Here is a 27,972-nt window from a genome sequence, read left to right as displayed (position 1 = left end):
AAGAAATATACGCTTGAGAGGAAACATTTATTCAAGATCTCATCGTGAAGTCAATGACAGACATTGACACTAAGAGCTTAGAAGTAAAAGTTTTTGAACCTGTTGACATTCTCACGCTTCCATATCCTTATAATAAAGTCGGAAAGAAATAAAAAGTTCTGCCTAGAGGATGAATGCAGGCATGAATTAAAGCTCGTGTGGAGTTAAAATGGCTGGTCTAGAATAATAGCTATAGCTTAAATAAAGAAACAGTCAAAACTTAGTTCCAGCTCATAAGAAAGAGCGTCCAATAGGTATTAGAGCGCAAGAGACAAAACACAAAAAGCACACATAAATAGTCCATGCAAGACATGCGTATCAGTGTGAAGCACGCAAATGCATTTTTTTTTAAAGACAAAGGTTCAGCAGCGAGCAGCAGCCCAGTCCGGCTAGGACGGTGCGCCCGCAAGCCTAGCGACTATGCTCCGAGCATACTTCAGCCGCGAGAAGATCTCCGGCGGGCATCCGCGGTCTAGGGTTGCGAGGCGGTAGGTGTGAAACGCTTGGTCGCTGTCTATGTAAGAAACCGCGGCCATCAGCGGGCACAAGATGATCTTTGTATGGTCATGAAGAAAATTGACCTGAAAGGACACAAGACGATGAAATGGTTATTTTTGGTACTCTGAACGCAAGAAAGAACACTTTAGATACAAAAGGACTTTGAGATTTCCTCACACTGCTAGCAGCTTTATTTGCTGTGACATGATGCTTAATAAAGTGCCTGTGTGCGGGGTGGCCTCAACTTCACGCAGGAATTCCACTGGCGGCGTGCACCTTCAGCTCACCGTCGTGACCGTTAATGTGCCGACTTTCGGATTTCGGTCGCGTTTCTTGTCTTTGCAAGTGACGCCTTTGCATAAATGATTAGTGTCTTTAATTTGCAGTTTTCTCAGCAACCACCTTTCCACGTAGAACTAGCGTCGATTGTGTTCCCGAGGAATAATTTACCCGTCTTGCTAAGTTTGACATGTCCCTTTAGAGTGCCTTCTAGATAGTGAGCACACGTGGTTGAACCTCTTTTCGTATGCAGTTATGCCAGGAAGGGCAGGAGAAAATATATGGCATGTTCGAGCAGTTTTGAGAAGTAGATACACCACTGGAATGATGGCAGAACGAGCGAGAACTAAAAGCACTGCGTCTATTTTCTCTTCTCCGCCAGTACGTCCAATGGCTGCCCTTGCGTCCCGTGGTCACTTTCCTGGATAGAGGGTCTACGCTGGCCTGCGCTTGGCATCGTCTACGCAGGTCATGAGCCTCTAACTTCACGTCGTTAGTGATATTTACTTACCACATTCAGACAACTTGCTGCAAACTTCACGTACACTTCACGGTCAGGGTACGGCACCAAATGATCCTCAGGGTTTTTGCTTTGGATGCTGATCCCGGCCGAAGCTGAAATCCTCTTTTCGCAATCCCAAGAGGCAAAAAAGATGAAACGCGACGTGCCTCTCGCCTGACAAGAGTTTAGCTTGATGAAATTCCTCACACGATACTATAATACCCGGCTGTGGCAAGTAGAGTACCACTTCCGCTTCAGCCACCGTACGCGGGACCCCACTCTGTAGGGCGTTAAGCTGACCCTTCTTCTCTTACTGGTGATGTGAAGAGGGTTATCTCTTCCACTTAGCCATGTTTTAAAAATTACTGAACTGTTCCTAAGTGGCAGTTTAAGAATATTTCGCAGCAATAAATTTGCGAAGCGCAGCTCAAGCCCCCTACACATCCTCTCGCAGCACAGATCGCAATAGAAAGGTGCTGTATTAAGTAATTTTATCGTGACTCCTTTTCAGGGTGATGTGAAGGAATAAAACATATACTGACTGACATTTTCGCGAACCGTAGCCTCAGGCAGGACATAAGATCTCATTTAATTTTTGCGCTCACCTGGATGATTACATAATCGGACTCGCAGAATCCGCCAATTGCTCCGAAATCTTTTCAGCTCATACTTGGGTTATAGACGCTTCGCGAAAACTATAAGGGCTAGACATATAAGGCGGAAAGAAAAAGAACCAAAACTCGACCGACAAGTAAGGAAAGTTGCCCTTTCAATGCTTCCCTTGCAGCACACACGGAATCGGTCAGCCTTGAGGTGAAAAAAAGAGCAGTCTCTAAAAAATACTGGTTTCTCTTCGGGAAAAAAAATCGGCCATGCGGATTTGCCGCCGGGTTATTTCTCGTTGCAGACAGGAACAGTGAGCGTATCTCAGACAGTTTCAGCATTCTTCCAGAAAAGGGTTGTAGCGCCGAAATAGACAACACATAGCAAGGGGGACGAGTTGTCTTTTTCGGCGCTACAGCCCTTTTCTGGAAACATGCACCAACTAGTCCCCCAACAAATATTACTCAGTTGCGGTATTGTCAACAAGATTTTGGCGTATTTTTGTGGGACCAGATTTTGGCGAGTTAATCGTTTCCAATTCACGAAAAACGCTTGAAATAATTTGTTTCCAGCAACACTTAAATACGTCTCTGATTACTGCTCACAACTCTGACACTCGACACAAAACACACTTGCACACGCACAGCGCTCCGTGCTGCTGTGTGGCTCTTTGCCGTGTATCGTGTGAGTCTAAGCATAGTGCAGTAATCAGATGCATACGCGAGTGGCCCACGTCTTAGCATGGCTAGCATGTGTTTCCAGTACACTGTGTGTGCTTTATGTGCGCAAGTGTATTTTTATCGCGTGCCGTACGCGTTTCAGTAGCGCGCAGTCACCAGATAGAGGACCAAGTGGGCCCTTAGCACTGCTTAAATGCGACTGCTCTTTCCTTCATTCCACTGAATAAACGGTGCATGCGCGAAAATGCGCAGGCAAAGCACTGCTCACGCAAGGTTCTGCCTTACTCTCCCACCGAGACTTTGCCGAGGTGGAACCCGAGATCTTGTCATGAAAAGACCAACAGCCCACTTTTACCCATTTCGTAATCGAAGAATGATATGTTGTATTTTCCCCCCTGAAACTGTACCCACGTCGTTCAACTCGCGTTATTCCGTACAAAGTCCATATCTGCCTAATTCGGAGGGTGGAGCTCTAGCTGCGCTGGACCAAATGTGGCGGCGGCGCCGGTGCTTCCGTCGACAGTCGCGGTAATTTTCCCCTTCCAGTGACTTTAAGCGTGACTAGGGTGCATGGACAGAAGTACCTGTCAGCGCTACCTGACGGTACGTGCCTGTTATCGAAATACGCACAGTGCACTCTCCCCAATATGCTGTCCTGTTGGCCCACGGGCGTCCGTCGGACAAGGGTGTTTCCACATAAAAGTCGCTGCGGACTGCTCATGTCCGCGGTGCCAAACTGCCTGGGAGAATGAGTTAGCCTGCGTGAGCCGTTTTATTAGTATTTTTTACAAGTCCGTACAAGCAGACAACGTGTCCCAGAGTGCGTTGTGGAAGCCACTGAGCAGCGCCCTCTCCGAGCAACTACGGATCGGGCAGCCTGATCGAGCTGTTCAGGAGAACTGATCGGGATGCCCCACCAGCTCTCCTGTTTGGATGTGTGTCTGTATCGCCTGCGCGCGAAACTTCTGTTGCGCGCGTGCACTTGGACGAGGCTGCGAGAAGCGCGCACGCTCGTACTTTCTTCGCTCGCACTTGAGGCGCCATTGTGAAAATTTTGTGAACGGGAGAGTTTTTTTATCATTTGACCTCACCAGACTGCTCTCGAGGCAAATGCAGTGTTGCTATGGCGACGGAGACGTTGCTAGGTGCGTGCTCTCTGGACGCTGGATAAGTCGTCTGCTTCCCAAAGCGCCGCAGCCCGGCTCGTAAGCCTTTCGAGGTGCTAGCGTGCGCTGCAAGTTCAAGTCGCGTGCTTTAAAATTTTACTTAACAGCGCCGGGGTAGAAGGCTGGGAGAATAGAGTCGTCTGCTTCTGCGCTGGCATTAATTGAATATGCACATAGGTGGTGGGCGCTGCCGGATCGCATGGGTGGCTTTGCAAACCCCTCAGCAGTGATGAAGGTCTACACATACTCCTCCCCGCTTCTCCGCGCGCGTATTTATTTTGTTTTCATTTCTTTGTGAAGAGCAGGGACTCTGCCGCTCCCCTCCACTGCCGCGCACTGCGCAGCAGAAACTCTGTAAAATATACAATCTGCACTCTGGGTGGACCTCATTGCTAGAGCAGTGTGCACACCTGTGTAGCACACATTAGTTCTTAACGGCCGCGTTTCGACACAGGCGGAATTCAAAATGCGCCTGTGTGCTAGGCGACGATTCGTTTTGAATTGTGATATAACTTTTGCTATCGCTAAGCTAATCAAAGTGGTGCAGGGGCCTCAGAGGCGGCGCCGATTGTGGCGCAAGCAAGACGCCTGCCGTGGCGAGGCGCAGTGCTTGCAACGAACAAAGCTTCAAATGCTCAAGCACGTTACTTGAACTTGCAGCACACGATAGCGCCACGAACGGCTTTGGAGCCGCGGCTCCATGGGAAGCGGACGAGCGTCGACCACCGGCTCCGTTGTTGTAACAACGCTGCGCATGCGCAGAGAGCATTGGGGGTGCGATCGAGGGTAAAAAGCTCTCCCTTCGTGAACGGCCAGTTTGGCCACAAACTCCGCACTGTGCAGCATATATCTTGCACGCTGAGCCCAACCAACCATCGTTTTTAGTTGACTCAACTAGCGCAACGGCCACACTTTCGTAGAAGACAACTCGGCTTTCACTGTGCAGCGTGGTCACGTGGGAATGACTAACGTCGCGTGGCTTTAAAATGCAGGACATACGCTCAAAGTACAGTGCTCGGACAGCGACTTTCGACAGAGGCTGACTGATAAAACGGCTCTCACGCACTAACTCGCTCGTCGAGGCAGCCTGTCCTGGCGCAAGCAAAGAGCATTCGCTAGCGCCTTCTCTGCTGAAAAAGCCGTGTTCGATGGTACTGCTTGTGGGAACAGGCCAGTATATTAGGGAGGGCGCACTGCAGATAGGTCTACTAAGGTAGCGATACTTTTGCAGTAAAATAAAGCCTGCATATCGATTAAAAGAATGTCTGAAGAATCGGAAGTCAAATACGTCATTGAAATTCTGCCCAGCTTGTCTTTACTGCTGCTCAACACGTCATCTGGCTTCAGGCCGCACATAAAATCATAGTTCGGTTTCCTAAAAAGGTCGAAAGAAATAGCGAATACTGATGTGCAGGCTGTCAAACGGACAAGTGTTTTGGTTGGACTGTAAGATACGTGACGGCAAAAGCCCTGGTAGGTGTATTCGCAATCGCGGCAGGGGTGATTGTCACGTTAGTCAAGGGAAACGCGTCGAAAAAAATTGTCAGAAAGCGTGCTCAACAACTCTGTGATCACACATTGAGTTCGACCGACCAATGAAGCTGGTCTGCGCTTGCGTTCGTCTGAAACTTTGATAGGCGAGAGGAGACTTTCATGCGGCCACGGCTGAGAATTTAGAGGTTTTCTACCGAAGAAGAACTTTCGGAATTTGCATTGTCTGTTCCACACAGCATTCTGATTTGCCAGCAGTTGGGTAAGGCACTTTTCGGAAATCCCATGATTGGTGGGAGCGCTGCGAAAAATAGCGTCCAATACCGCATCGCAGTAGACCTTAACTGAGCTCGTTATATGAAGATAGGGCTCCGCTGTACCACGGCATTCATCTGCCAAGAGGCTTCCAGCGGCAATGAAATGCTTAACTGCATCCAGCCTTTGGACTCCTGCACGCTCTATGTCGTCTATGCTGTTGAAACGAGCAGGTCCGCTTTAATCTTGCGTTTAGTGGGACACAACGAGAGTTATGAGCCAACAATTCGAACGCCTAGCGTGAAGACAGCAGACATGAGCAAACAAATTGAACAACGATGACGCACAGGCGTACCTGCACTGTGCCGTTGGTCAGGTAGAACGAGATGGCCATACGCGTGCGAAGCCACGTGCCCAAGCAGGGCAACCTGACCAGGCTGACGCCTTCCCGAGGGCGAACAGCCTTCCCCGCGGCCAGCAACTTCTCTTTCATGTACCCGCAGAAGTGCTTCAGCAAGGTCATTTTCTTGTGTAGTGAGGGTGGGTACTCGTCCAGTGTGTGGTTGTGCTCCAGCCACTCTTCGTCCACGTATCTCACGCTCCTGGTAAAACGAGTGGAAATGTGCTGAATGCATATACTGTACCACTGAGAAAGTTTTGTTAAAACTAAGCTTCTTTACCGGTGTTACAGGTGGGGAAATTGAAGTCTTTCCCGCAAAACGACGAAGAGTCAACCCAAGAATGATAACAAAGAAATAAAACATAACTACAATCAGTGCTTGTTGGACGACGTAGTTGAGCAATCAGCAGATATATTTAGAATCATGCAACAGTCTCTATTGCGTTGAAACATAGGTTACTGTTTCCGGTAACGTTCATTTATTTTAATGAGGAAACATTTCATTCATGTAGACATAGGATTACGGCTACACACAGAGCACACTGCAAGTTTCACTCATTTTGCATATAGTGCCACAGCCAACAGCAGTACAATGAACAGAGCAAGCTTTACACCTTTCATCGCAGGGATGAAGCATGATTAACATGAAGACTGCGCAATGTCTTGCGCTGTCACCGCCGATATGCGTGTATGACAGTAAGCACAAACCACCAACTTGAAAGGCAAGTCGCATAATTAAGATTCAACCATTACTACTGCAATCTTTTCACAGACGCATTATGTTCTAATGCCGAGAAAAAGCATAAAATTCGTGTGCATACTTCGAATATTTCGAAAAACAGCGCGAACAACGTCGGAAAAGAACAAGAAGGACACGGAACGAGCGCTGCCAGATGTATCTCTACCAACTAGCCCAACTAGTATCAGCTAGTGACAAAGATGCATCTGTACCAACTAGCCCAAGCGAACATTATACCTCCAACCCCCTACTTGACAAAAATTAAAGAATGGCTCAAAGACTTCAGAAATTCACTGATGCTGCATGCTTCCACGCTCGCGTGATATCAGCCTTATTCTTAAAAGAAAGATTTTCCCCTATTCATCATTTCGCTCATCATGCGAAGTTGTTTCCTAACAAGTCAGCTACGATGTCCTTCGTGAAATATTCCACCGCGTTAGAGCAGACAATAGTCACAGCACCAGGCAACCACAGGCGCACCGTACAACATGATGACGTCCATCCTTATTTCTTACTTTTGAAAAGCGATAGTTTATTCTGGGCTTGAAATGGCCGTTTCATTCTGTACAGGAGGATATTTAAATGCAGCAGGTGTCGCTGGCATCTTGAGAACATTTTTAGACGTTTCATACACTGGTTTTAAATGTCGCGTGCTCAATCGTAGACTGTGCCGCATATGGCTAAGTGAGCAACAAGCATAATCGTTCCTGTTTTCAAAGCAGTTCTTGCCTGCACGCATAATATCCATAAGACATTTTCATCTTGAGTGCAGATATAACGGAATTCATTCTTGTGTGAATATTGCTTGTTCCCCTTCATATTGTACCAACTACACCATGGAGATTTATGGAGCTCCAAAAGAGGAGACTGAAAGTGGAAGGAACATTTTGCTACGCACCCTTGAAAGTCATATGTCATTTGCGAAACGTCGCAACTTTGTAAATAGTTAGCATATTGTACAAAAAATTGGAACGGACACTTATGTTCCGCCTTTGGAGTATGACACGATAGCGTTTGCGAGGTATTGCCCATATATGTGGACCTGGCCTTTTTCGATTTTTCATTCATGGATTTAGGGGAGTCCGCGTACCTTTCCTGGCGCATTGGTGCAGTCGTTAAGCGATGCGTCACTGCCGTGCGATTGCAGTTGCTGGCACCGGTGGCGGCTGTGCGAGAAGAGCAACCTCCTGCTACCATCTATTAATTCAACTGCCAACTGCAACGGTGGGCACTTTGCTCACATTCTGGTAAAATGGTTGTGATGATGCCATAACATCACGTGACCTAGATGACCCAATTAGGTTGCTTCTCAGGGGATTTTTTGCTCACAACGCCGACGACGACGTATTTTACTGCAGAACGGGAGCCTAACCTTTATCGCTTCAAAATGTGCAATGTCATGCACCCACTTTAGAAAAGCGATGCGGACGCCGATTACGAACGCTCCTTGCTCTTAATGCTCCATGAAGCGAGATGAGTCCGAAATGAGCAAAAAGCTCCGCTCTGGGAGAAGCTGCACTCTAGAAGAGCAACTGGATTAGAGAAGAAAACCGGCTGTGAGCAGCCGTATGTCCTGTCAACGCGAATTTGAATAGTCAGGTCCATTGTTGAGGAGAAAACTTTTTTTCCCCGATTCCTGCTCGAATTGACAAGCACATTTACGCTTCTGTCCGCCTTCGAGTGACAGTGTTAATGCTAATCGAATACACCATTATTAATTCTGTTTGTTGTTGATTGACTTGGCACTTTCCTAGTCACATCCACAGTGTGGAAACCTCAGAGATGTTCCTTCAATCCTCTTCCAGCATAAATTAAGGGCTGCAGGCATGCACGTGGCTATAGCGAGGAACTGCCCTACATGTAGCCCCATTGAAGAAGATACGCTGGATAACTACGGCTCCATTCCCGTCATTTTTTACCTGACCTTTCAGACGAGCCGAATAAAGGGAAAGAAAAGCTGATGAAACAATCTACGTTATTCACTTACAGTCTCTTATGCTGGAACATGTGGGATAGAAAGAACTGCCACCTGCAACGGTGGGCACTTTGCTCACATTCCGACCAAACATGCAGCAAAACTTTCTACACGGCAATGTATTAGATGAACTCCGATGTGGTCACGGTGAGATTTTGAGCCGCTGCTGTACTTATCATTTACGACTAGTTTTCAGTAACTTCGCATGGAGCATCTCTGCTTACTTTCAAGGCTCCATCTCTAGACAGTTTTGAGGAGAGGCCATAGAGCAACTCACACGTAGTTATTGAGGCGCATAATGCGGGTATCGTCATTGAAGAGTACGCCAACGCTGTTGTCGCATAGCTCGTAGGCGAGTCCATACTTGTTGGTGTGGTCCACCCACTTGCTGATCCAAAAGACCGGTGCGGACGCCGGGTCCTCAGTCTCGTCGGGGCTCTCGAAGTGACGCTCAGGAGGACGTTTGCTGCACAGGCGGTCCAGGAGGCGCTCCAGCTCCTTCAGGTGCATCTCTTGCTGGCTTCCTTTCGGCGCAGGCCTTGGAGATACTGCTGGCTGAGCTGACACTGCTGCTGCCCCCGGAGAGGCTGCAGTACATCCTGAAAGACATGTAGCTGGCTTGTCGAACAATCAGGTTGCACTAAAACGTATTAGAATAGAAGCAGCATCCGGACTGCTGCTAGATCGAGAAACTACTGAAAGCAGTCCAGAGTTCACTAAAGCCAGCAGCGTCTGCAGCCGCCACTGCGTGCAGCTTTACAGCGACAGCCGTTTTAAGGCACGGTACCTGAGTTTATCGCCTGAGTAGAGCTCTGCGTATTGGGAGAGTGCTTACGACGTGGAAGAAAGAAGGTATGAAGAGAGCGCAGGTCTGCGCAACCACAGGGTGGTTTCTGCGCCGGTAACCGGCTTCCTACTTCCACGGGAAGGTTACCGCAGAGGGAGAACGGTTTAGCGAGAGTAGAGTAGTGTGGCAACGTCTCACATTGTTTGTCTCAGTATATACCTGAATGAGAAGACCCCAGCAGCTTTTGGTGAATCTCGCGTAACGTGTTTCTTAGAACTTCTATTCAATATGGATATGACGAAGCAAGAGCTAAAACAAAGCGGTCTGTTTTAAGGACTAAACTAGTACCAATCAATGAGAGAAGTAATGCTGGAAGATAATGGCGGTACTAGCCTGTCTGGCCATCACAACATGCGGTCGAGATTGGTGGTCTGAACGGACCTAAAGCCGGCGCCCTGGAATGTGTGGGGAAGGCATATTCATGTGAAGAAGGCTCTGAGGACACGTCGCACTGCTCCAATTTCCTTCGTCCGCTTCGTCCCACGAGCCAAGCGCCCGTCGTGGCATCTTCCAAGGCATGTTTTTAGCATCGTTCCATCCAGCCAGCCCAGCCTATTTCTTTGCAGTACTGACAGCTCTTTCGGTGCTTTTTTTTTTGCTGATGTGCCTTACATATCTAAAATGCGTTGACTACGACGGCGAATAACGAAGAAAGGTCACCCCCTCCCCTTCTTTCCCAAAGTCTCAGCGGCTAGCATTCCCGTGATCCTGTAGCAGCTCCAGAAACCTGTGACTAATGGATTTTATAATTGACGTCCGCTGATGGCGTATGCATCGCGGGCTTTTTTCATTACAGGGCCCGGAAAAGTGGAGATTATTTATTTTACATACTCCAACCAATTTTATTGTCAATTAAGACGCGTTTTCAACCTCAAACAGCACCTTCATGAAGTGCTTAAGTGCGAAAGGTTTAAGATCACGCAACGAAACTAATTAATGTATTAAGCCTGAAGGAACTGACCCTTCTTAATCGCGACGCGGCAATACCACTGGATATTAATGAGACAGCATTTATGTTGTCTGTCAAAAACCATCCCGTTTCTGCTAAGCAAAATTACCTCATTGGTCGAAATGGTCATGACGTCATCAGCATTGTCAACTTTGAAAATATGATGATTACAGTGTTCGTTTGCCTTCTATTGGAATATCATATCGGAATATACTCACTGGACCCGCTCTTATAATTTGTTCTGTACTAATCCACTTTAACCACCCACTAATCCGCTCTAATAGCCCCTAATTCATCACTTAACCGAATTAATACATCTTAATTTATTTTCTAAAGTGGGCCTATTATTCTAAACCTTTGGGGTCCTTTCGAATACTTGGAGGCGGACCAACTTCCTAATGATATCGGATTTCCTTTAGGAATGTTAGCAGGCGCCATGTTATTGTTGGAGAGCTACCTGTTGAAAGCTGGTATGCAAAAATATATTGACCCATCTCACTCGCTACCGATGATAACACGCTGCTGTAAGAGAGTGCAAACGGCTGCTTTAGTGTTGCACGAGCTTTCAGTCTATACGTTAAGACTGGCAAATATAGAAAAGATGCAGAAAAGCTACACATGCGGATAATAGTTACTCGGCAAAATTAATGTAAACCTAGAAAGAATGTACTTTCTTCGTTAGAGAGACCAAATTAGGACGAAATTGTTTACGACTTATGAGGGTTTAACGTCCCAAAGCGACTCAGGCTATGAGGGACGCCGTAGTGGAGGGCTCCAGAAATTTCGACAATCTGAGGTTCTTTGGCGTGCACGGACATCGCACATTACAAGGACATCATCGAAATGTGACCGCCGCGAGCAGAATCGAATCCCCACCTTTCGGTTCAGCACCCGAACGCCATACACACTGAATCATCGTGGCGGCAGGGCAATTTGTTCCTTGAGAGGAAACTAATTAGTCAAGAAACGAGAAAACAGAAGAGAGACGTACGACGACTGGACTATTCGCTGTGCTTTATTGGGGAAACACGTTAACCAGCAAGGCTAATAGGGCATGCGCATCGCTGCGAACAAGAATAGAGCGACGATAGACAGCAAAGGAAAGATAGACAACAAGTCTATCGCCAATGATATAAAAAGGCTAATTTATTTTTTGAGCAAGTAGATAGATGTTGAGCTGCGGAAACCATGGCTGTGCATCCTATGCATGATGTTCCTAACAGCCTATCATTGACACCTTATCGTGTTTGACCAAGGAAAACCTCTTCGCTTGTCAGAGGAATCTTATACTCCCCATGTTTTGCATGCTCATGCTGCCGTCGTGCGCACTGGATTTCTTTATCTACCTTTATGTGAAGCGCCGATAAGGCCATAGCTTTCAAAATAGCTCTAGGGAACCTCGCGGCTTCCAAACGATCGAAATGACTGTCAAAGCCGATTCTGATAGTGTGATGGCAACATTATTTTAGTGCATTCCTAAAAATTTATTGCAATTCCTCTTTTCACAATATTTGATTGCGGACACGTGAGCCAAAGCGCCTTTTTACCTCCCGTAGAAAATACGAAACGAGATGTTTTCTCCTTGGGCTGGAACTGGCCGTGGCCGGAGAGAAAGGACAACAAGCCGCGACAGTGAGAGGACGCTAGGGAAATACCTGTGCCTCCTGTCCTTTGTTATCGACATCTTGCCCCGTCCAAAGTCAGCCGGTCTTCTAGGAATGTCCAAGAAACGTTTCATCTCCGGCAAAGCGTCCTGTCTTGGGTTGTATCCTTCGCATAGCCTCGATGGCGCCGTAAAGACGGCCGCGCGCGGCGTGCGCTACGGGGAGCTCGGATTTCGCGGCCCAGGCGTCAGAGGTGGTTGAACGGCTCGGTAAGGAACCCCATATTTCAGGTGAAAGACTCCAGTGTGAAAGGCCATCGTCATAGAATGTTGCCTGAAGCTCTAAGAACTCGAAGAAGTGGTCGAATTCGATGAAGTCGCTAGGAAGTTAATTGTGCAGACGCTTTAGAAAGACTTAAAACATCGTCTGCAACCGCAGACAAGGAATCATTGGAACAATCACAAAATTATCAACGTACCTAAAAGCTCTGCATACACGCTTGTCATGAAGGAATCTTGGAAGCGTGTCGTCAAATTTCGTTAAAAATATCTGGCACAACACTGACGCAACACTGTAGGTCCAAGACATATCCCTTTTTTTCTGTGGGAGCAAGGATTCCTTAAAATCAACAAAGGCAGAGGGCAGATCAAAGGATATCAGTTCTAAGCGGCATCAACCAACAGAGCACATGTCTTCTGGAAGTGAACTAGACTTGAGGTTCTCTCGCTGTTCCAAAAATTTCATGTTGCATGCTGCAGAACAAAACTTCAATATCTTGCTGCCTTTATAGATGTGCTGTCTATCTCTCCTCTGCCAATGTCGGTTGGTTGTTGTTGGCTGTGTAGTGCATGCCCTGTCAGCCTTACTGGGGAAGTATTGGCTCCAATAAAGCACACATCAGACAATCCGGTCATCGTATGTGCGCTTCGCTTTTTACTGCGTAAGCATTTTTTGGCTCTGCGGCAACGAAACCCAGTAGCGTTGACCAGTTGCAGTGGTCGGAAATCTCTGCAGTGATGTCACCATCGTCTCGCATGACGTCAGCATTGAACCAAGAACCCTCAGATTGTAAGGGGAGCGCGCAACTCATGAGGCTACAAGACCGTGTTGCTTCTTGGCGAATAAAGGAGAACATAGTCTGCGGGTTTCCTTAGGACTCCATGCTAATGAGCAGGGGCGCTCTTTGAAAAGAAGGAATCTTTAGTGAACCTCGCGTTAGAGCTCACGATTAGAAATGCTCTGGCATCAAAGCACGTAGGTAGCCCTAAGTACCCTCCGTAAATTTTATCGTCCTTCGTCTGTTTGCTTTCCTCTTAAGTACGTTTCCTTGTGCAAGTTTTCGATTAAGGGCTTTGAGAATGTTTGAGAAGCCGAGTATTGCATATCCTACAATTAATATGAGAGCTAATATTTATTGGTGGAAAAAAAACGTGTAGGATTTAAGAACATAGGAAAAAAAAGCATTTTAAGAAGCGAAAAGAGGTTTTGACATATATTATCCTAGCTGCAAGGAACAATAACCCATTATTCACAACATCATCAACACTTTTCAAGTGGTTTTAATTGCACTGTAAACTACTGTACCAATCTCAACTACACAAGCGAACTTATCTTTCGCTGTACAGTGTGCGCGCCAGTTTTTCACAGATGCACGGTAAACGTTCGAACGCAGGGGAACCGTTCGATTGAAAGAACAACCGCTCATTGCCGTAGCACGAAAAAAAAAATGATATTCATTTCTTAGGAAAAATTTAGGGGGATACTTAATCGCGGATTGCGTGTGACTGTGCGATAACATCGCTTTACGTTCAAGAGCGATCTTCCGGTGCAGAGCTTACATGTGCCCATAAACCCATTTGCATTTGTTGGTCGACGGTTCGAGTCACGTTACGACTAAGAAATTTGTGCCATATCTCACGCACACTCTAACGCAACCGAATCCGTACTCGTCCAACAACTTGGGGAGGCACAATCGTGGCCCCGAAGCCACATCACTGGCGAAGCAGGTGCTTCGTTCAAGGGGTGCCTATTATATAGGCAGCAGTGCTGTGTAATGTCTGAGCGGCAACAGCCCTGGTCTTAGTTGGAGTCGTTTCACGATATTCAAATGCATGCTGTTATAATTATATTCTACACCCTTTAGTAGTTGATGGAGTTGCAAGTGCTGACACTTACTATTACAGGTTGGGATTTTGAATTTTCCCGCCTTTTATGACGTTATACCATCTCGAACAATCACAAGTTTTATACCTCTTTGTTTTGCGCGACGCCAGGTTTTCATGTTGATGAGGCACCTAATGCTTTCCCATTATAGCACCTCACACCTGGACGCCAAGTGGAGGTGAACATACTGCTTCCCATTCATTGAGCTCGTAAGAAACGCAGCACAGGCCTCGCACTATTGCGATAGGCAACCGCAACCGCGGGAACAGCAATTTATGAGGACCGAATTTAGCAAGAGCAAGGGCGCATCGAATTATACTAACAGCCAAAAAAGTAGCAAAAAAATTATACACTAGTAGGGCTATACGCGTTCTTGGTCATTTTATAACAACGAGAGTTGCCTGCAAAATATTGTTAAACGAAAAGCTGGCATCCACCAGAGAAATTCCAACTTCGAATTTGTTTCCGATTCTGTAACGTCAATCCTCACATTTTATGAAATGTGCGATGAAAAGTGGCAACGAGTATACGAAGGTAATCAGAAATGATAGGAGACATGAACATTGTGTGGTGATGGCAGTGAACAAAAATTTTGTGGACGAAATTTTGATTAATGATTAGATATTGTTGTGACGTTAAGAAAATACGACCTACTTCTAATACAGCCCGTGTGAAACTTTGTAGGCTGGATACAGGATAGATTTAGTTAAATAAGGCACCAAGCTTTTCGCAAGCGGCGCTCAGTAAGTCAAATAAACTTAAATAGAGTATAGACACCGGACTTTGGCGGCACGTTTTCTTCTCTACAATGATGTGGAAGGGACTACTATGCATGAACAACCATGTGGTGTTAGCCTAGTAATTTATAGTCTACTAAATAATTTTATTTGAAGTTCGGTGTCTTGCTATATGGGTTTCGATTTCAACATTCGAAAGATGGCTCTGACGTAAAAGTGTGGTTACATATCACATGAAGCATGCAAAAACTGCGATATAATGGCCGCTTCATTGTTTTAATTCACTACAGTGCTGAAGCAAGCCACTGGAATGACAATGAATGTGGAAGCACCGATTAGATTGCAGTTTTTTTGTTGTCTCACGTAACATAGCTATAACCAAGCTTTGACGTCACTGTCATCGTCCGGTTGCCGAAACCAAAGCATCACAAAAAATAAATTCGATAATGCATTATTTAGCAGTCCTAGGACAATAACACGTAGTAAATCATGTAAAATAATACTTTACGGATCATTACAAAGAAGAAAACACGCAGCCAAAAGTTATGCGTCTAGACTCTTTAACTTGATCAAAAAAGGGCAGTTTGCACATACAAACAAGGACGAGAACGGTGAACAAGTACATGCTTGTTTGGTACCCTCCTCGCCCTTGTCTGTATGTGTTCAGTACATTAGGTGATAACGCTGCTGTCTCGTTGGGCTCTGCACCACCTTCGGCGCCGTGTGCGGGTGGTTGTTTATCGCAGTAACCACGGCCTCAGCAAAAGTGAAGCATGTGGTCGGGGCCTTAATAACTACATAAACAGCTGGCCTTCGCTTCCAGATGAAGATGAGGGACGGTTACTGGTACAAGTCACATGACGCATGTATTCTTGTGTTTACGAACACCGTGCTGCATTTGAGCTGCCGAATCGCCGATTCGCAGAATCCTGAACAGTTATGAATTGTGACATTGCATACCCATGTCGTGGTGACCTGTGACGTCAACAACTTCGTGCTCGCATTTATACCTTCATGGTCCTGTTCCGCCAAGAAAAAAGAAAATGGAAGAAACGAAAGGCAGAGTATAACGAGGCAGTGCTTGAATTGGCTACCCTGTGGACGTGGGCCAGCCATTAAAGGTAACGCAAGAGCAGAAGGGGAAAAATTCAGTTTTTTTTGTGTATTGCATGTGTCTGGACAGGCAAAGTTACTACTCTTGGGCTGATACATGTGCGCCTTAGTTACAGTTTTCTTAATATTGTGAGCCAAATACCTCATATATATTACCTATCACGCGCAGTCAGGGAGTATTTATCATCCAGCGGCACGGCCAATATAAAACACGTCGTCGTATTCTGGCGTTTTATATAGCTTTTCTTTGTATTCACACTGTGACGCTCAGTTGAATACAAGAAGTAATTGGCTTAATTTTTCGGGTTAACATCCCAAAGCGACTCAGGCTATGAGTGACGCCGTAGTGGAGGGCATCGGACAATTTATATCACTTAGGCTTATTTAACGTGCACTGACATCGCACTCTACGTGGGCCTCCAGCAGTTCGCTTCCATGGAAAGGCGGCCGCCGCGGCTGGGATCGAACCGGCCACTTTTGGTCAGCAGTCGAGCACCATAGCCAATGAGCCGCTGCGGCGGCTACAAATGAGTAATTTGACTGTTGATTTGAACCTACCTCAGCCGTGGGGTGGGGGGGGGGGGTTCTGAGGGGAAACACCCAAAATAGAGTGGTCCAGATCACAGGCAACAGCGGATGTTATGGGCCAACTCACCACTGGCTTCATTTCGCTCCAGGACAACCCTGCGTCCACCGACAGGCAAACTGGCATTCAGTGAGTCAAAACGAGGCTCCGTCACGAGACAAGACGTAGGAAGTAGCGAAGGCAGGGGTCCTGGAAAGAGCAAAGAACAGTTAGGGACTGAGGTATGAAAAACGCCTTGCATGTGCGAATGTGGCCAGCAGTTACGAACGCCAATGCTCCTGCTGGAGGTCGGGCCCTGAAAGAGAAGCTCTTCACCTATCTCACTGCGAAGAAGTTTGGAATTTGCATGCGCCAAGTCAGAAAACAACGAGATATCGTGGAGGCAGTTCAATTTTCTCTAAAAGATTCACACTCAATAGCACCACACCAAGCTTGTCAAAAAATGAAAAAGCCGCTGCCAACTCCTCCTCCCCTGTCTCACAACTCTATATGACTACTTTCATTGCGAACCAAACATCGAGTCCCTTGGATTCAGAACGTGGACTACGGGAACAACGACTGGTTAGCAGCAACTAAGTGGAATAGCAAGACAACATAACATGACGCGGAAACTATAGGCATCGAAGATCCGAACAGTACAACGTCATCTGCGCAGTCCGGTTTTCTGTCAAGCATGGATTGAAGAGTGAATTAATACATTGCATGATCGGTAAGGACACAAATCGGATGTTCATATTTGTTATGGAGGAACCTTTAGAGTACTTAGTGCGGTGCTCTTGCCACGAACACATTCCTGCATGGCAGAGAGTACGGCTTGATTGTTGACTTGTGCACAATATAAACGCAAGGTTGCAGCAATTTATTGATCTCAGATATCTTACAGGCCTGTAGCGCATCGTCCAAGGACGGCGTTCAATTTCTAACGTTACAAGGACAACATAATAAACAATAAAAATAAAAAGCAACACAGTAAATTTAATTCAACGCGTGAATATAGTTCAGAGGAGTGCACCAAACGACGCGGAAATGAAAAGAAAAACGCGGTACAGAGTAAAGCACAGGAATATGATAAAGAGCATTAGCCTCGTTTCTCAGTGAGTACTTAAAAAATAGGAATAAGATTAAGCTTCGCCTTAAGTGTAGGTGAGATAGCGCCTTCTCTTTTTCTCTTTTACTTATCTATTTTTCTTTATCATTTCTACTCTTGCACATGTACACCATTCGTTTTATTACAATGAAGCACCACAAACCCTCTTTTTATTCCGCGCAATGACGCCTAATTTGCATATGTTTACTATAACATCAGAACACTTCCCAAACACACCTTACCAAGTCATGCTCACCACTACGCGCTCACTAGTTGGCCATGCTTGAACCAATGACCCTTCGTCGCCTGTATCCGTTGTCTGCCCGCCTGACACGCACACGGCAGGGGTTCGAACCCCCATAACGGCTATTTTCTTTTCATGGTTTACTTCTACATATTGGGTTTCTTTTCCAGCTGACGCAGGACGACGGCCGACGCCGGGTTTTCCGCAGAACGAGCTGCTTGCACCGTCGCGTAACACCGGTGGGCAGCGACTCGAAAACAGACGGCAGCTTCGGCCTAGGAGGCGCACAGTCCTTCGTCATTCTTGCCGCGCGTCATTCCTCCTTTCGAGGCGCCCAACCGAACGCGCGAAAGATGAAATCTCTAGGGACACATGGAGTGTAAGTGCATTTTTTATGCAAAGTAATTTCCCTAGCAATAATTTACTTTTGTTGCGAAATTACTGTTGCAATATAATTCTTTAAATTGAGCGAAAGCAAAGCAATAATAGAGCAAAAAGCAATTCATAACATTGCACCAAATTTATTACAATAATTCAATTACTGCGAAGTATATTTTTTACATACTTACAATGCACGTAACAAGGAATTCCGAATACCATCCGCAAATTTTACTGGCATGAATACGCATAATGAAGGGAAGCCAAGTTTTTACAGTGACATGAATCACTGTGTAGATAATCAGTGCACTATACACCTAAGTAATGCCCCCCCCCCCCTCTTCCCACCTTAAATGTATACTTGCCGTAGGTCAAGAAGTCGTCCTCTAAGATGTCCTCGATGCTTGGTCTTCTTTCAGGCTCTATCTGAAGTATCCTCCGGATGAGGGCACTTGCCGTTGAGCTCAGCGTAGACGGCATATGGAAAACGTTTTTTTGTATGCGGTAACACGTTTCCTCCATCGAGGAGGTCGCAAACGGAGGACTCCCCACCAGCAATGTGTACCTACGCAAATCAGGCAGGATTAAGGTTGCTGAAACATTTAACTGCCAGCGAAAAGTCTCTCTTAATTAGATTCTCACACCCACTGTTTTAATAGAAGGACCTATTCAGTCCGAAAATTTGAGCCTATTTGACAGCGCTCCTCTCGAAAGTGCAAAAAGCTCTAGTGCCCGGTGCTGCCCGAAAAGATCAATGGGCAAATGCAACAAGCAGATGTAGTACGCCCCTGTATCTCCTTACCTGTTCACATACTGCCAGAAGAAATATCTGCTCATGGTTGTCTACCTCAGCCATTTTGTTCCGAGAATGCGCCTTCCTCAGCCAGCTTACATTGCTCTATATCATCTGCTGTTGCTCCTTCCATTCCAAACACACCACTGGTCTGCATTGCTTTAATTGCAGCCTTCACGCGCTGCATGACCGAGATACACAGCGAGAAACAAGGGTCGCTTTCGTGCAGGCCAGGTGCTGTTTTACCCATCATAAGCATTTCTTGCATGGCGGATATCACTTGAGATGTGTTCTCCACGTTTCGCTATTCACAACGACTCAAAAAATAAATGGTATAGTGGCGGAAGCTACGGCGGTGGGCCTAGAGTATTGCTGCTGGTGAAGCTCTAGTGTTTTGAAGTCATGCCGCTTGGCATTAGTACCACCGGCGAACAATGGCAGGAAATTTTCCCCGCCCATACTAACAACTCTCTTGCCTTAGGAGTCGAATGTTTGGTAACCTCTGGCGGCGTGTAACACTCACAAGATGCAGCCAATCGACCAGACGTCCACTTCGAAGCTGTGTCCCGTATTGGACAATATCTCGGGAGCCATGAAGTTGGGGGTGCCGCAGAGATTCTTTTTGCGTTCACCGACGTGATCAATCCGGGTGGCCATACCAAAGTCGCACACCTTCAGCTCCATATCTTCATTCAGAAGCAAATTTGCCAGCTTCAGGTCCCGGTGGATGACCCGCTTCTGCACCATGTAGCGGCAAGCAAGCAGCAGTTGGTGCAGGATGTAGCGCGCCTCGGTCTCGGTGAGGGTCTTGCGCCGCCGGAGCATCTCCATCAAAGACTGGAAAACAGGTATGGGAAGGTCTATAGACCTAAGCTCATGATGACGTCTGCAAACAAATGCTTTCGAAAAATCCCGAATAAAGCACGAAGCCGAATATCAAAATCCGGATGACGGACTTATAATGCACCACGAAGAGAACGGGGATGGTCTTGAACTCGGTTTAATTCGTAAAAATATGTACCGGGAAAATTCCTTATGAGTTAAAGAAAGCAGCAAGCAGTTGAGGCGTCATATACGTTACGTGTTTTAAGAACCAGCGTTTAATGCACGAGTAGTAACCGCAGCCACGTGACCGTATTCCTGAAGCGACGTTGGGTATAGTCATCATGTCATTAAGTAGAAAAGGCGCGGGGGAGGCGGTGGAGGGTTCAGTCTCAAGCAGAAATGGTCTAATGGAATTATGGGCAAATGTTTGTCATATGTGAACCAATGAAAACTTCGTGCCTGCTGCAAGCTTCGGTACACAATGATAGAATATAGAATACCTGACCAACTGTTATTATACAAGGCCGTTAAGATGTCAAAATGCAGGATAATACGCGTCATCTAACGGAAATTTCATACATAGTAACAGTGGAGCCAACTCTTATTCTTGAGGTACTGAAACTTTGCTACATTCACCAGATGACAAGTACATGTTGGCTGGAAGCTTGCAATAACGGCACTACTACGTGCGCAGCAACGCATGCAGCAAGCACGTACTACGCACCAACGCCGGCAGTACTGCTTGGCATTATGCTGCAGTAGCTTGAAGCTCAGAACATTTAAGAGGAATCTAAGCAGGTCTGTAGAGAAAGTAGAGGCGCACGAAGGGTGGACATACTCGTCGCGTGCAGAGCTCCATTATAATATACACGTTCTTTTCGTCCTCGGTGTAGCCCTTGAATCCGACAATGTGCTTGTGGGTAAGACTACGATGTATCCTAACCTCTTGGGCAAGCTGCATGTACAACAAACAAAGTATGAGAACAGGACCGCACGATACAGAAACGCTAAGCACATCCAAGAAAGTGGTGGCAAGCATCGTGCGTTTATTTTGAAAGCAGTGCACTTCAGTTGAGAAGGCACTGCTGCAATACACAGCTATGTGCAGTCAAGAATGCATGTTAGTTTACACACAAGCGCCTGATATTCTAGAAGAAATAATTTTCTACAAACTACCACCAGCTTTACAGTAATATTGAGCGGAATGCATACAAAAATAGAAATTCTTGCTGAACTAATCAAACGTGTGAATTAAAACGACCCCCACAGAGTCCTCACCATTTCCTTGTGGTAGTTCTTGACGAGGCGATCCTTGGTGATTACCTTCCCGGCGAACATCGTGTTTGTTGCCTCGTCCACAAGCTCATAACATTTCGCGAATCCACCCTATAAAAAGGAGCGGTTTACAGTTAACACAATGATAGTTATAGCTGCTCGTAACCAGGCATAACACCCTTACAGTTCCGCCTTTTTGTGGTTAATGACAAAGTAGGACGCACTTGAGCCATATGCACACGCGAGCGGTGCGACGCACGGGAGCGTAAAGGCGTGAGTTGCCCAGAGCAGCCAAGGTTGTGCGGGTGCATTTAGGGCCCGCGGCGAACATTCTACGGCGACAAAGCTGAGCAGAACCGTAGCGCCCAGTTTACGCGCCAGAGGCAGTTACAAGGAATTTGTCGAAGCACCGCAGAAGACGAGCCTCGCGGTAGGAGTGCATCCGATAGTTGACTAAAGCAGCACAATAGCGGTGACATGCAATAAAGCTGCGACGTGGAAAGGCCGACGGCGGAAAAAGCAAAAAAATCGGCTCGGCAGAGGATGGGCAGAGGAAGAAAGAGGAACAGAAAATTATCGTGAACACAAAGGTAAAAGGAAGGGCGGTGGGGCAGCAGAGACCGAAGTACACCCACCGGCAGAGTGCTGAGCGTGGCTTTGGGAACTTGTGTTCTGGGTCCCGCGCACTACCGGATCAACGTCACTGCGCAGTCTAGAACCGTTCGATGTGAAGGATCGAACGCCAGTAACCCAAGAGCTCACCTTCCCGAGGAATTTGCCGAGGAGATACTTTCTATTGGCTTCCCTGTCAATGACATCCTTTGGAACTGGCCTGTTTACGTTGGCAGTAGAACTGCCAAGGAAGCCTGATGCCATCGTCTCCAGACAATTTTTGCCGCTTTTTCCTGCAAAACCGCCTAGGTGTCAGCGCGCGAGAAACCGAGAATGAGATCGCGCGCAAGGTCAATTTTCACTGCTCGAGAACGCGGAGCTCGAATGCGGTCTGAAACCAAGTGCCAGTGACATTAATAAGACTGTGGAACTCAAGCGCCGAACTAAAGTGCGAGGAAAAACACGAGTAAAGAAAAATGATCGGTTAGCTTTTTGAGACTTATAAGCATTGGAAACACAATTTTATTTACTCATTTATAGAAGGTTTTAGTTGTCTATATTTGTTTCGAATGTGTAACGCTTTTTGGTAAAAAATTAATAATAATATTAATTGGTTTTTCGGAGAAAGGGAATGGCGCAGTATCTGTCTCATATATCGTTGGACACCTGAACCGCGCCGTAAGGGAAGGGATAAGGGAGGGAGTGAAAGAGGGAAGGAAGAAGGAGGTACCGTAGCGGAGGGCTCCGGAATAATTTCGACCACCTGGGGATCTTTAACGTGCACTGACATCGCACAGCACACGGGCGCCTCAGCGTTTTTCCTCCATAAAAACGCAGCCGCCGCGGTCGGGTTCGAACCCGGGAACTGCGGATCAGTAGTCGAGCGCCCTAACCACTGAGCCGCCGGGGCGGGTCATGGGTTTTATTCTTACTAAGTACGAAATATTTTGTGAAAGCATGTTTCCGCAGCTGGTAACCACCGCCATCTGTTGTTGCTGCAAAAGCATAGGTGTGCTATCCATATATCTCAGAGCAGACTGAGCCGCCGCGGGCCTGCCCCGCTCGTTTTACATTCTTAACCACGTTACTCGTCTCCTCTAAATCAACTGATTCTGACTTTTACATCGCGCTACCAGTTTATCCAAACAACGCGGGTGGGCTATTGCTCAAATGCAGCGTTTCTGCGACAATTTCGCAAACGCCAACGCGTTTTGCTCCCTTGCCGCGCTTCTGTCAACACATGCACGGCTCATCTCTCTCTCACTACTGACACGTAACTCAAAGCGCGAATGAGGTGTCAACTGACTCAGGGAGTCAAATATGCGCGTTTTCTTCACTTTCGAAAGCTATTAAGGTGGCTTAGTGGTTATGGCACTCGGCTACTGACCCGAAAGACGCGGGTTCGATCCCGGTTTCGGCAGTAGCATTTCGATGTAGGCGAAATTCTAGAGACCCGTGTGCTGTGCGATGTCAGTGCACGTTAAAGAACCACAGGTGGTTGAAATTTCCGGAGCTCTTCACTACGGCGTCCCTCATAGTCTGAGTCGCTTTGGTGCCTTTCCTTTCGTGACTCTCTCAGACACTTCATGTCTACCTGCGGATTTTTCGGGGTAGAAGGCCATGGTGCTTTTTGTGCACGGATGGAAGTGTGGCGGAGCGCGGGGAAGTATGGCAGGAATGTGTGGCGTGATCAGTTGCGGCGAGAGCATAGTGCTCTCGTGCAGTGGCCAGGGAAGCTGATCTGTTCGCACCACCGCTGGCTCGAAACCTGGGCAGCGGCTCTTAGGTCGCTGCCCACTTTGGCGCTTTTTTTATAAAGGAAATATTGAAGCAACAGGAGAGACGCAGCAACCACGGCCGCCAAAGTGATTTCAGAAGCAACAGACACTACCGCTACCTCTAGGTCATATGTCATAGAAGCTTTTGCAAAACTGAACTTGCTCATGCATAAATAGCTTGCAATTTGTGTGGTATGAACAATCACGTAGTGGCTAAAAACTGTCTTTAATTTCGCACGCTGCAAAGAGCATGAAGAAAAGCAGATTTAAGACAGACAGCGTAGGAGATACAGGTGTGATTCGCTTATGAATGCTTAACATCCTCACCAGATGATTAAAGAGAGACTCACTGCAACCGTTGCAGCCTATTATGACTTGGGAACGGGCGGTGTGCATTCCTTTGCCACACGTTCTCTGCCGCGTTAAAGCATGCGTTCGCAGCCTTCCCCGCAGGTCCTCTTGTCCGCGCTCGTATAGTCGTCCACACACTTATCTGGAGCGCTCGAACGGCGCACCGCGGAAAACACTGTTGTCATTTACGAGTGACCTTTATGGCCTTGCAAACTTACCTTATAGGACGTGCACATTCCCATGGAACGTATTTACCTCCTAATGTCTTTAAAATTTTTATCGGGCCCACCAGGCAGTGGCGATTCTCATATATTTTGAACAGTGCTCGCAGTTCGGACGCTGTAGACAAGTGCGTGGACGAGTGCACGTGCATGTAGTATCCGCGTTCCACTCTGAGAGTGAAAGTTCTTGTGTTTCTGGATGGCTCGTGGCGTGTAGAAAATCCCCATAATGACTCTTTCCTTGGATCCGACCGTCCGACCTGACCTTGAACCCGCGACAACATTGCAGAGTAAATGAAAATGAAAACAAGCGCTTGCCGATAACAGGCGATTATTCCAAGCAGACATGGCGTGCATGCTACGACATCGCTGAGCGCTAAGAAGCAAATAAATAAAGTGACGTAAAGAAATAAGTGCATTAAGCGCTGTTCACTGAAACATTCCTTGTGATGTTCCTTGTGCATGCAGCCTAAAAAATGAACAGTACACATGCGTTCCTGAAGCTGGAAATAAAAGCCGTGCGCGGATTAGACCGCACATTTTTCCACTGTCTTCGACGGCGGTTTGGCACCCACATCCATTCATTGTGAGTTTTTATTCTGCCTTATGTCGTCGTTGGTTGTATAACGTCGGGGGGTATATGCACTGCTGATATTTGATCCGTAGCCGGGCGAGCCGCCCGGATTCTTCTGGGCGCTGAAGGTAGGCGCTGACAGCGAGACTTTCTTCGTCTGTGACTTAGTAAGCACGCTGCTGAGCGCGGTCGTAGCCTCCTTGCCGTGGACTAGCCTAAACAGCGTCAAGCTGTTCATTGTAATTTCGAGGATTTAATGTCTTGCTGCGATACGTGGGCTATGAGGGCGGCCTTAGTGTAGAGCTAAAGATCAGTTCAGGCCACCTGGGATTCTTAAACGTGCGTTGACTACACACTTCAGGCGGGTGTTTTTTTTTTAATTGTCCTCCATCTAAATACAGCCGCCACGGCCGGAGGCGAAACCGTAATCTTGCGATCAGCAGCCGAACGCCAAAGTCACGGCGGCTGGTATAAACGGCGCCCTTTAAGTAGGCTCCTGAAGAGCGATGTTGTAGGTGAAGACGATCGTAGGGAGGTATGGCATCCCAGTGTGTGTGCTTGTCGTCAACATACATGGCTAGCATGTCGTTTCGCGATATTGCAGAATATCTTGGGTAAGGTCGCCAGCAAACTGAGTTAGTTCCTCTTCTTGTGATGAAACTTTGGGGGCGCCATTGCGGAGAAGGTTTCCGACGAAGAATTTGGCAACTGTGGCTGCGCTATCATGGAGCAGGGCTTTCGTTTCTCCGCAGTGGGTCGTAGGTGGTTGCTACTGTTATCCGCTCGTTAACAATGTGGACGTGAGGAAGGGGGGAAGTAGGTCCAAGCCGACCTGCTGAAACGGTCCTGTTGGCGGGTAAATTTGCTGCATACGTTATACTGAGTTCGTTGGCAGAGTTCTGCGGCGTTGACAGCCACGAAAACTCTTGACGTTGTGTAAAACACCTCTGATAGACGGGGACAACAATCTCTGTCTCAAATTGGGCTGAAGGAACGAGTAAAGTTGAGGTGGCCAGCTGTTAGTACATCGTGTGAAGACCGTAGCATTTCCTCATTGCTGGGACAAAGCAGGAGGTCGTGGCAGGTGAGAAATTGTTTTGAATAACATGCCGTTTTAATGATCATAGAAGTGTGGCGACACACTCTGCGCATATTTCCGCGCTGCCTCTGCTTTGTTATCATCCAGCCCCGCGTTACACAGCCACAAGTTGGACTGCCTTAGCGGTAAAACAGCGCCACTGCTCCGTCACCCGAGGCATGCGCCACCGACGGTGGCTATAAAAACAGGCTGCCCGGATGGGAAGAGCGGCTTTCTTCCTTCCGCTACCGAGACGTGCGTAGGGTTGGTATGATCGTGCGCTGCCATCGATTTCTGAATAAACAGTTGTTGCTTTTTTATGTTGGGATTCTCCCTTCAGCAAAAACGACATCCCACATCCGGACGTGATCTGGGGCGTGTCACATCGGGAAATTCGGCGAGGATTGCGTGGCACGGGATGTAGATGTGGGTTGTCGTTTCTGCTTAAGGATGAATCCCAACGTAAAAACGTAACAACTGTTTATTAAGTTAGCGATGGCAGCGCACGATCATACCAACGCTACGCACGTTTCGGTAGCGGAAGGAAGAAAGTGTTCTTCCCATCCGGGCAGCCTGTTTTTTTAGCCACCGTCGGTGACGCATGCCTCTGGTGACGCTGTGTTTTATCTGGAACGCAGCTCAGCGTGTGCCGTGTTACGCTGGGCCGGATGATAACAAGGCAGAGGCTGCACGGAAATATGCGCCGCGTGTGTCGCCACAGAAGTATAATTCATGTTCGAAAGCTCCAGAGTGTGAAGTTTTTCCTTTTTTTGTGGTCGCCCCATGAGCAACGCGGACGAGACCACGCGGGACCAGTGAGCTGACAACAAAGCCACCTATCCCTCGACGGAGGAGCGCCGACTCCCTGCAGCAGCGGCAGAGGCTCCTCCTTGTTTCGGGAAGGAAGTGATCCATCGCCACTTTGTTGGCAAGCCATTTCGGCGGGGCGCCAATTACAGAGCTGGAGTGCGTCAACCAGACGGCGCCGGGGGAAAACAAAGGCCCTCATATTCCCTCTACTGAGAACGGTTGCTGCAGGGGGTGGAAGCCGTCGCAAAGCAACCGCGTGCTAGAACGGCGCCAACTTTGTAACCACAGTACCAAGCTGCCAATCATTAAAGTTAAGGCAATGCCGACAAAGAAAACGGTGGACATGGACTGAACAGTGTTGTCCTCTACGGCTTCAATACTTTCTCCACGCGTATGCGATGCAAATGATCATTTGCTATATTCATCGGCAGGCGCAGAAATTGAAGAAATAGTCGCAACTTTTCTCGCCCTTGTACCTTGGAATTATTAAAAATGTGTATACGTTTCCTAGATTCTACTTTTTTTTAGAATTTAGTTTATCAGATGGATGCAAAAAATCTGTTTTCAAGCACTGAGCATTAGGCAATTTTTTCAGTAAGGAACTAACAGGGAAATTCAAGTAGTATTAAATAAAGAAAAGAACAAAGCCCGATTTTCAGTAAGGAAATAACAGGTAAATTCAAGTAGTATAAATAAAGAAAAGAACAAAGCCCGATGATAGAACGAAGTGGCTAAAACTTGATGTGTGACTGCGACTCGCTGGATTGCCTGAGGACAGCAGTAGGGATACAAGGAATTTCACTTAGCTTATGGCCGTCCACCGCTCGGCCAAGAGAGCTAGGTGGATTACTTCGCAGCCCATCCGAGCTCGTTGGTGTACTCCAATTGCAGTGTCCACTTTGGTCCTTTTCTGACTCGACTGTAAAATCTGTTCCTTCTCTGCAGCCTGCCCATTCAAGCAGAAGAGGGCAAATACAGTCTGGTTGGTTCATTTTTGAGCTAGATAAAACAGCGCTACGGAAGATGAGACAAAAGAAGGACAAGCAGCACGCTGCGTACATTTCACAGCCGGAATCAGAGGGCAGAGTATGAACAGTAATTGTGAAGATTGCTTTAGCTTCATGAAGCGCTCCCATCAAGACCTGTGGATGCTCACAGAAGAGTGGAGCTCTGATTGCAGAATAGGGCTGACACATCTACAGTTCTCCTCGCATAATAAAAGCGCTAATGCTTTTCTAACACTTCAGCAGTGGCTGCGTAGGTTGTTCTAATTGGGAAAACTTTCCCATTGTCTTAAGTTCCGCGCTTGCTAAAGCATCT

General features: G+C 47.1%; 1 protein-coding gene across 1 annotated transcript; it reads right to left on the bottom strand.

Annotated features, from left to right (window-relative positions):
- Nucleotides 1–428: 428 nt before the first annotated feature.
- LOC144125869 (serine/threonine-protein kinase PLK1-like) lies at nt 429–22,104 on the bottom strand. The gene is made up of 9 exons (XM_077659620.1): nt 21,991–22,104; nt 21,232–21,339; nt 20,792–20,908; nt 19,652–19,965; nt 18,701–18,900; nt 16,696–16,815; nt 8,905–9,226; nt 5,869–6,115; nt 429–620 (listed from the first exon to the last, which is right to left on the bottom strand). The coding sequence occupies exons 1-9, from the start codon at nt 22,102–22,104 to the stop codon at nt 429–431; spliced, it is 1,734 nt and encodes a 577-aa protein (XP_077515746.1).
- Nucleotides 22,105–27,972: the final 5,868 nt, after the last annotated feature.

Source organism: Amblyomma americanum, chromosome 1 (genome assembly GCF_052857255.1).
Source record: "Amblyomma americanum isolate KBUSLIRL-KWMA chromosome 1, ASM5285725v1, whole genome shotgun sequence".
Classification (NCBI taxonomy): Eukaryota; Metazoa; Arthropoda; class Arachnida; order Ixodida; family Ixodidae; genus Amblyomma; species Amblyomma americanum.
Note: the sequence above shows the minus strand (reverse complement) of the source record. Positions and strands in the feature narration are given on the sequence as shown.

Excerpts from the sequence above, each read along its gene's own strand:
- LOC144125869 (XM_077659620.1), bottom strand. The coding sequence starts at position 22,104 with ATGGCATCAGGCTTCCTTGGCAGTTCTACTGCCAACGTAAACAGGCCA. Across the intron at positions 16,816-18,700 it reads GGACGACTTCTTGACCTACG|GACCCCTGCCTTCGCTACTT; the intron begins GCAAGTATACAT and ends TGCTCTTTCCAG. Across the intron at positions 621-5,868 it reads TGACCAACGGCACAGTGCAG|GTCAATTTTCTTCATGACCA; the intron begins GTACGCCTGTGC and ends GTGTCCTTTCAG.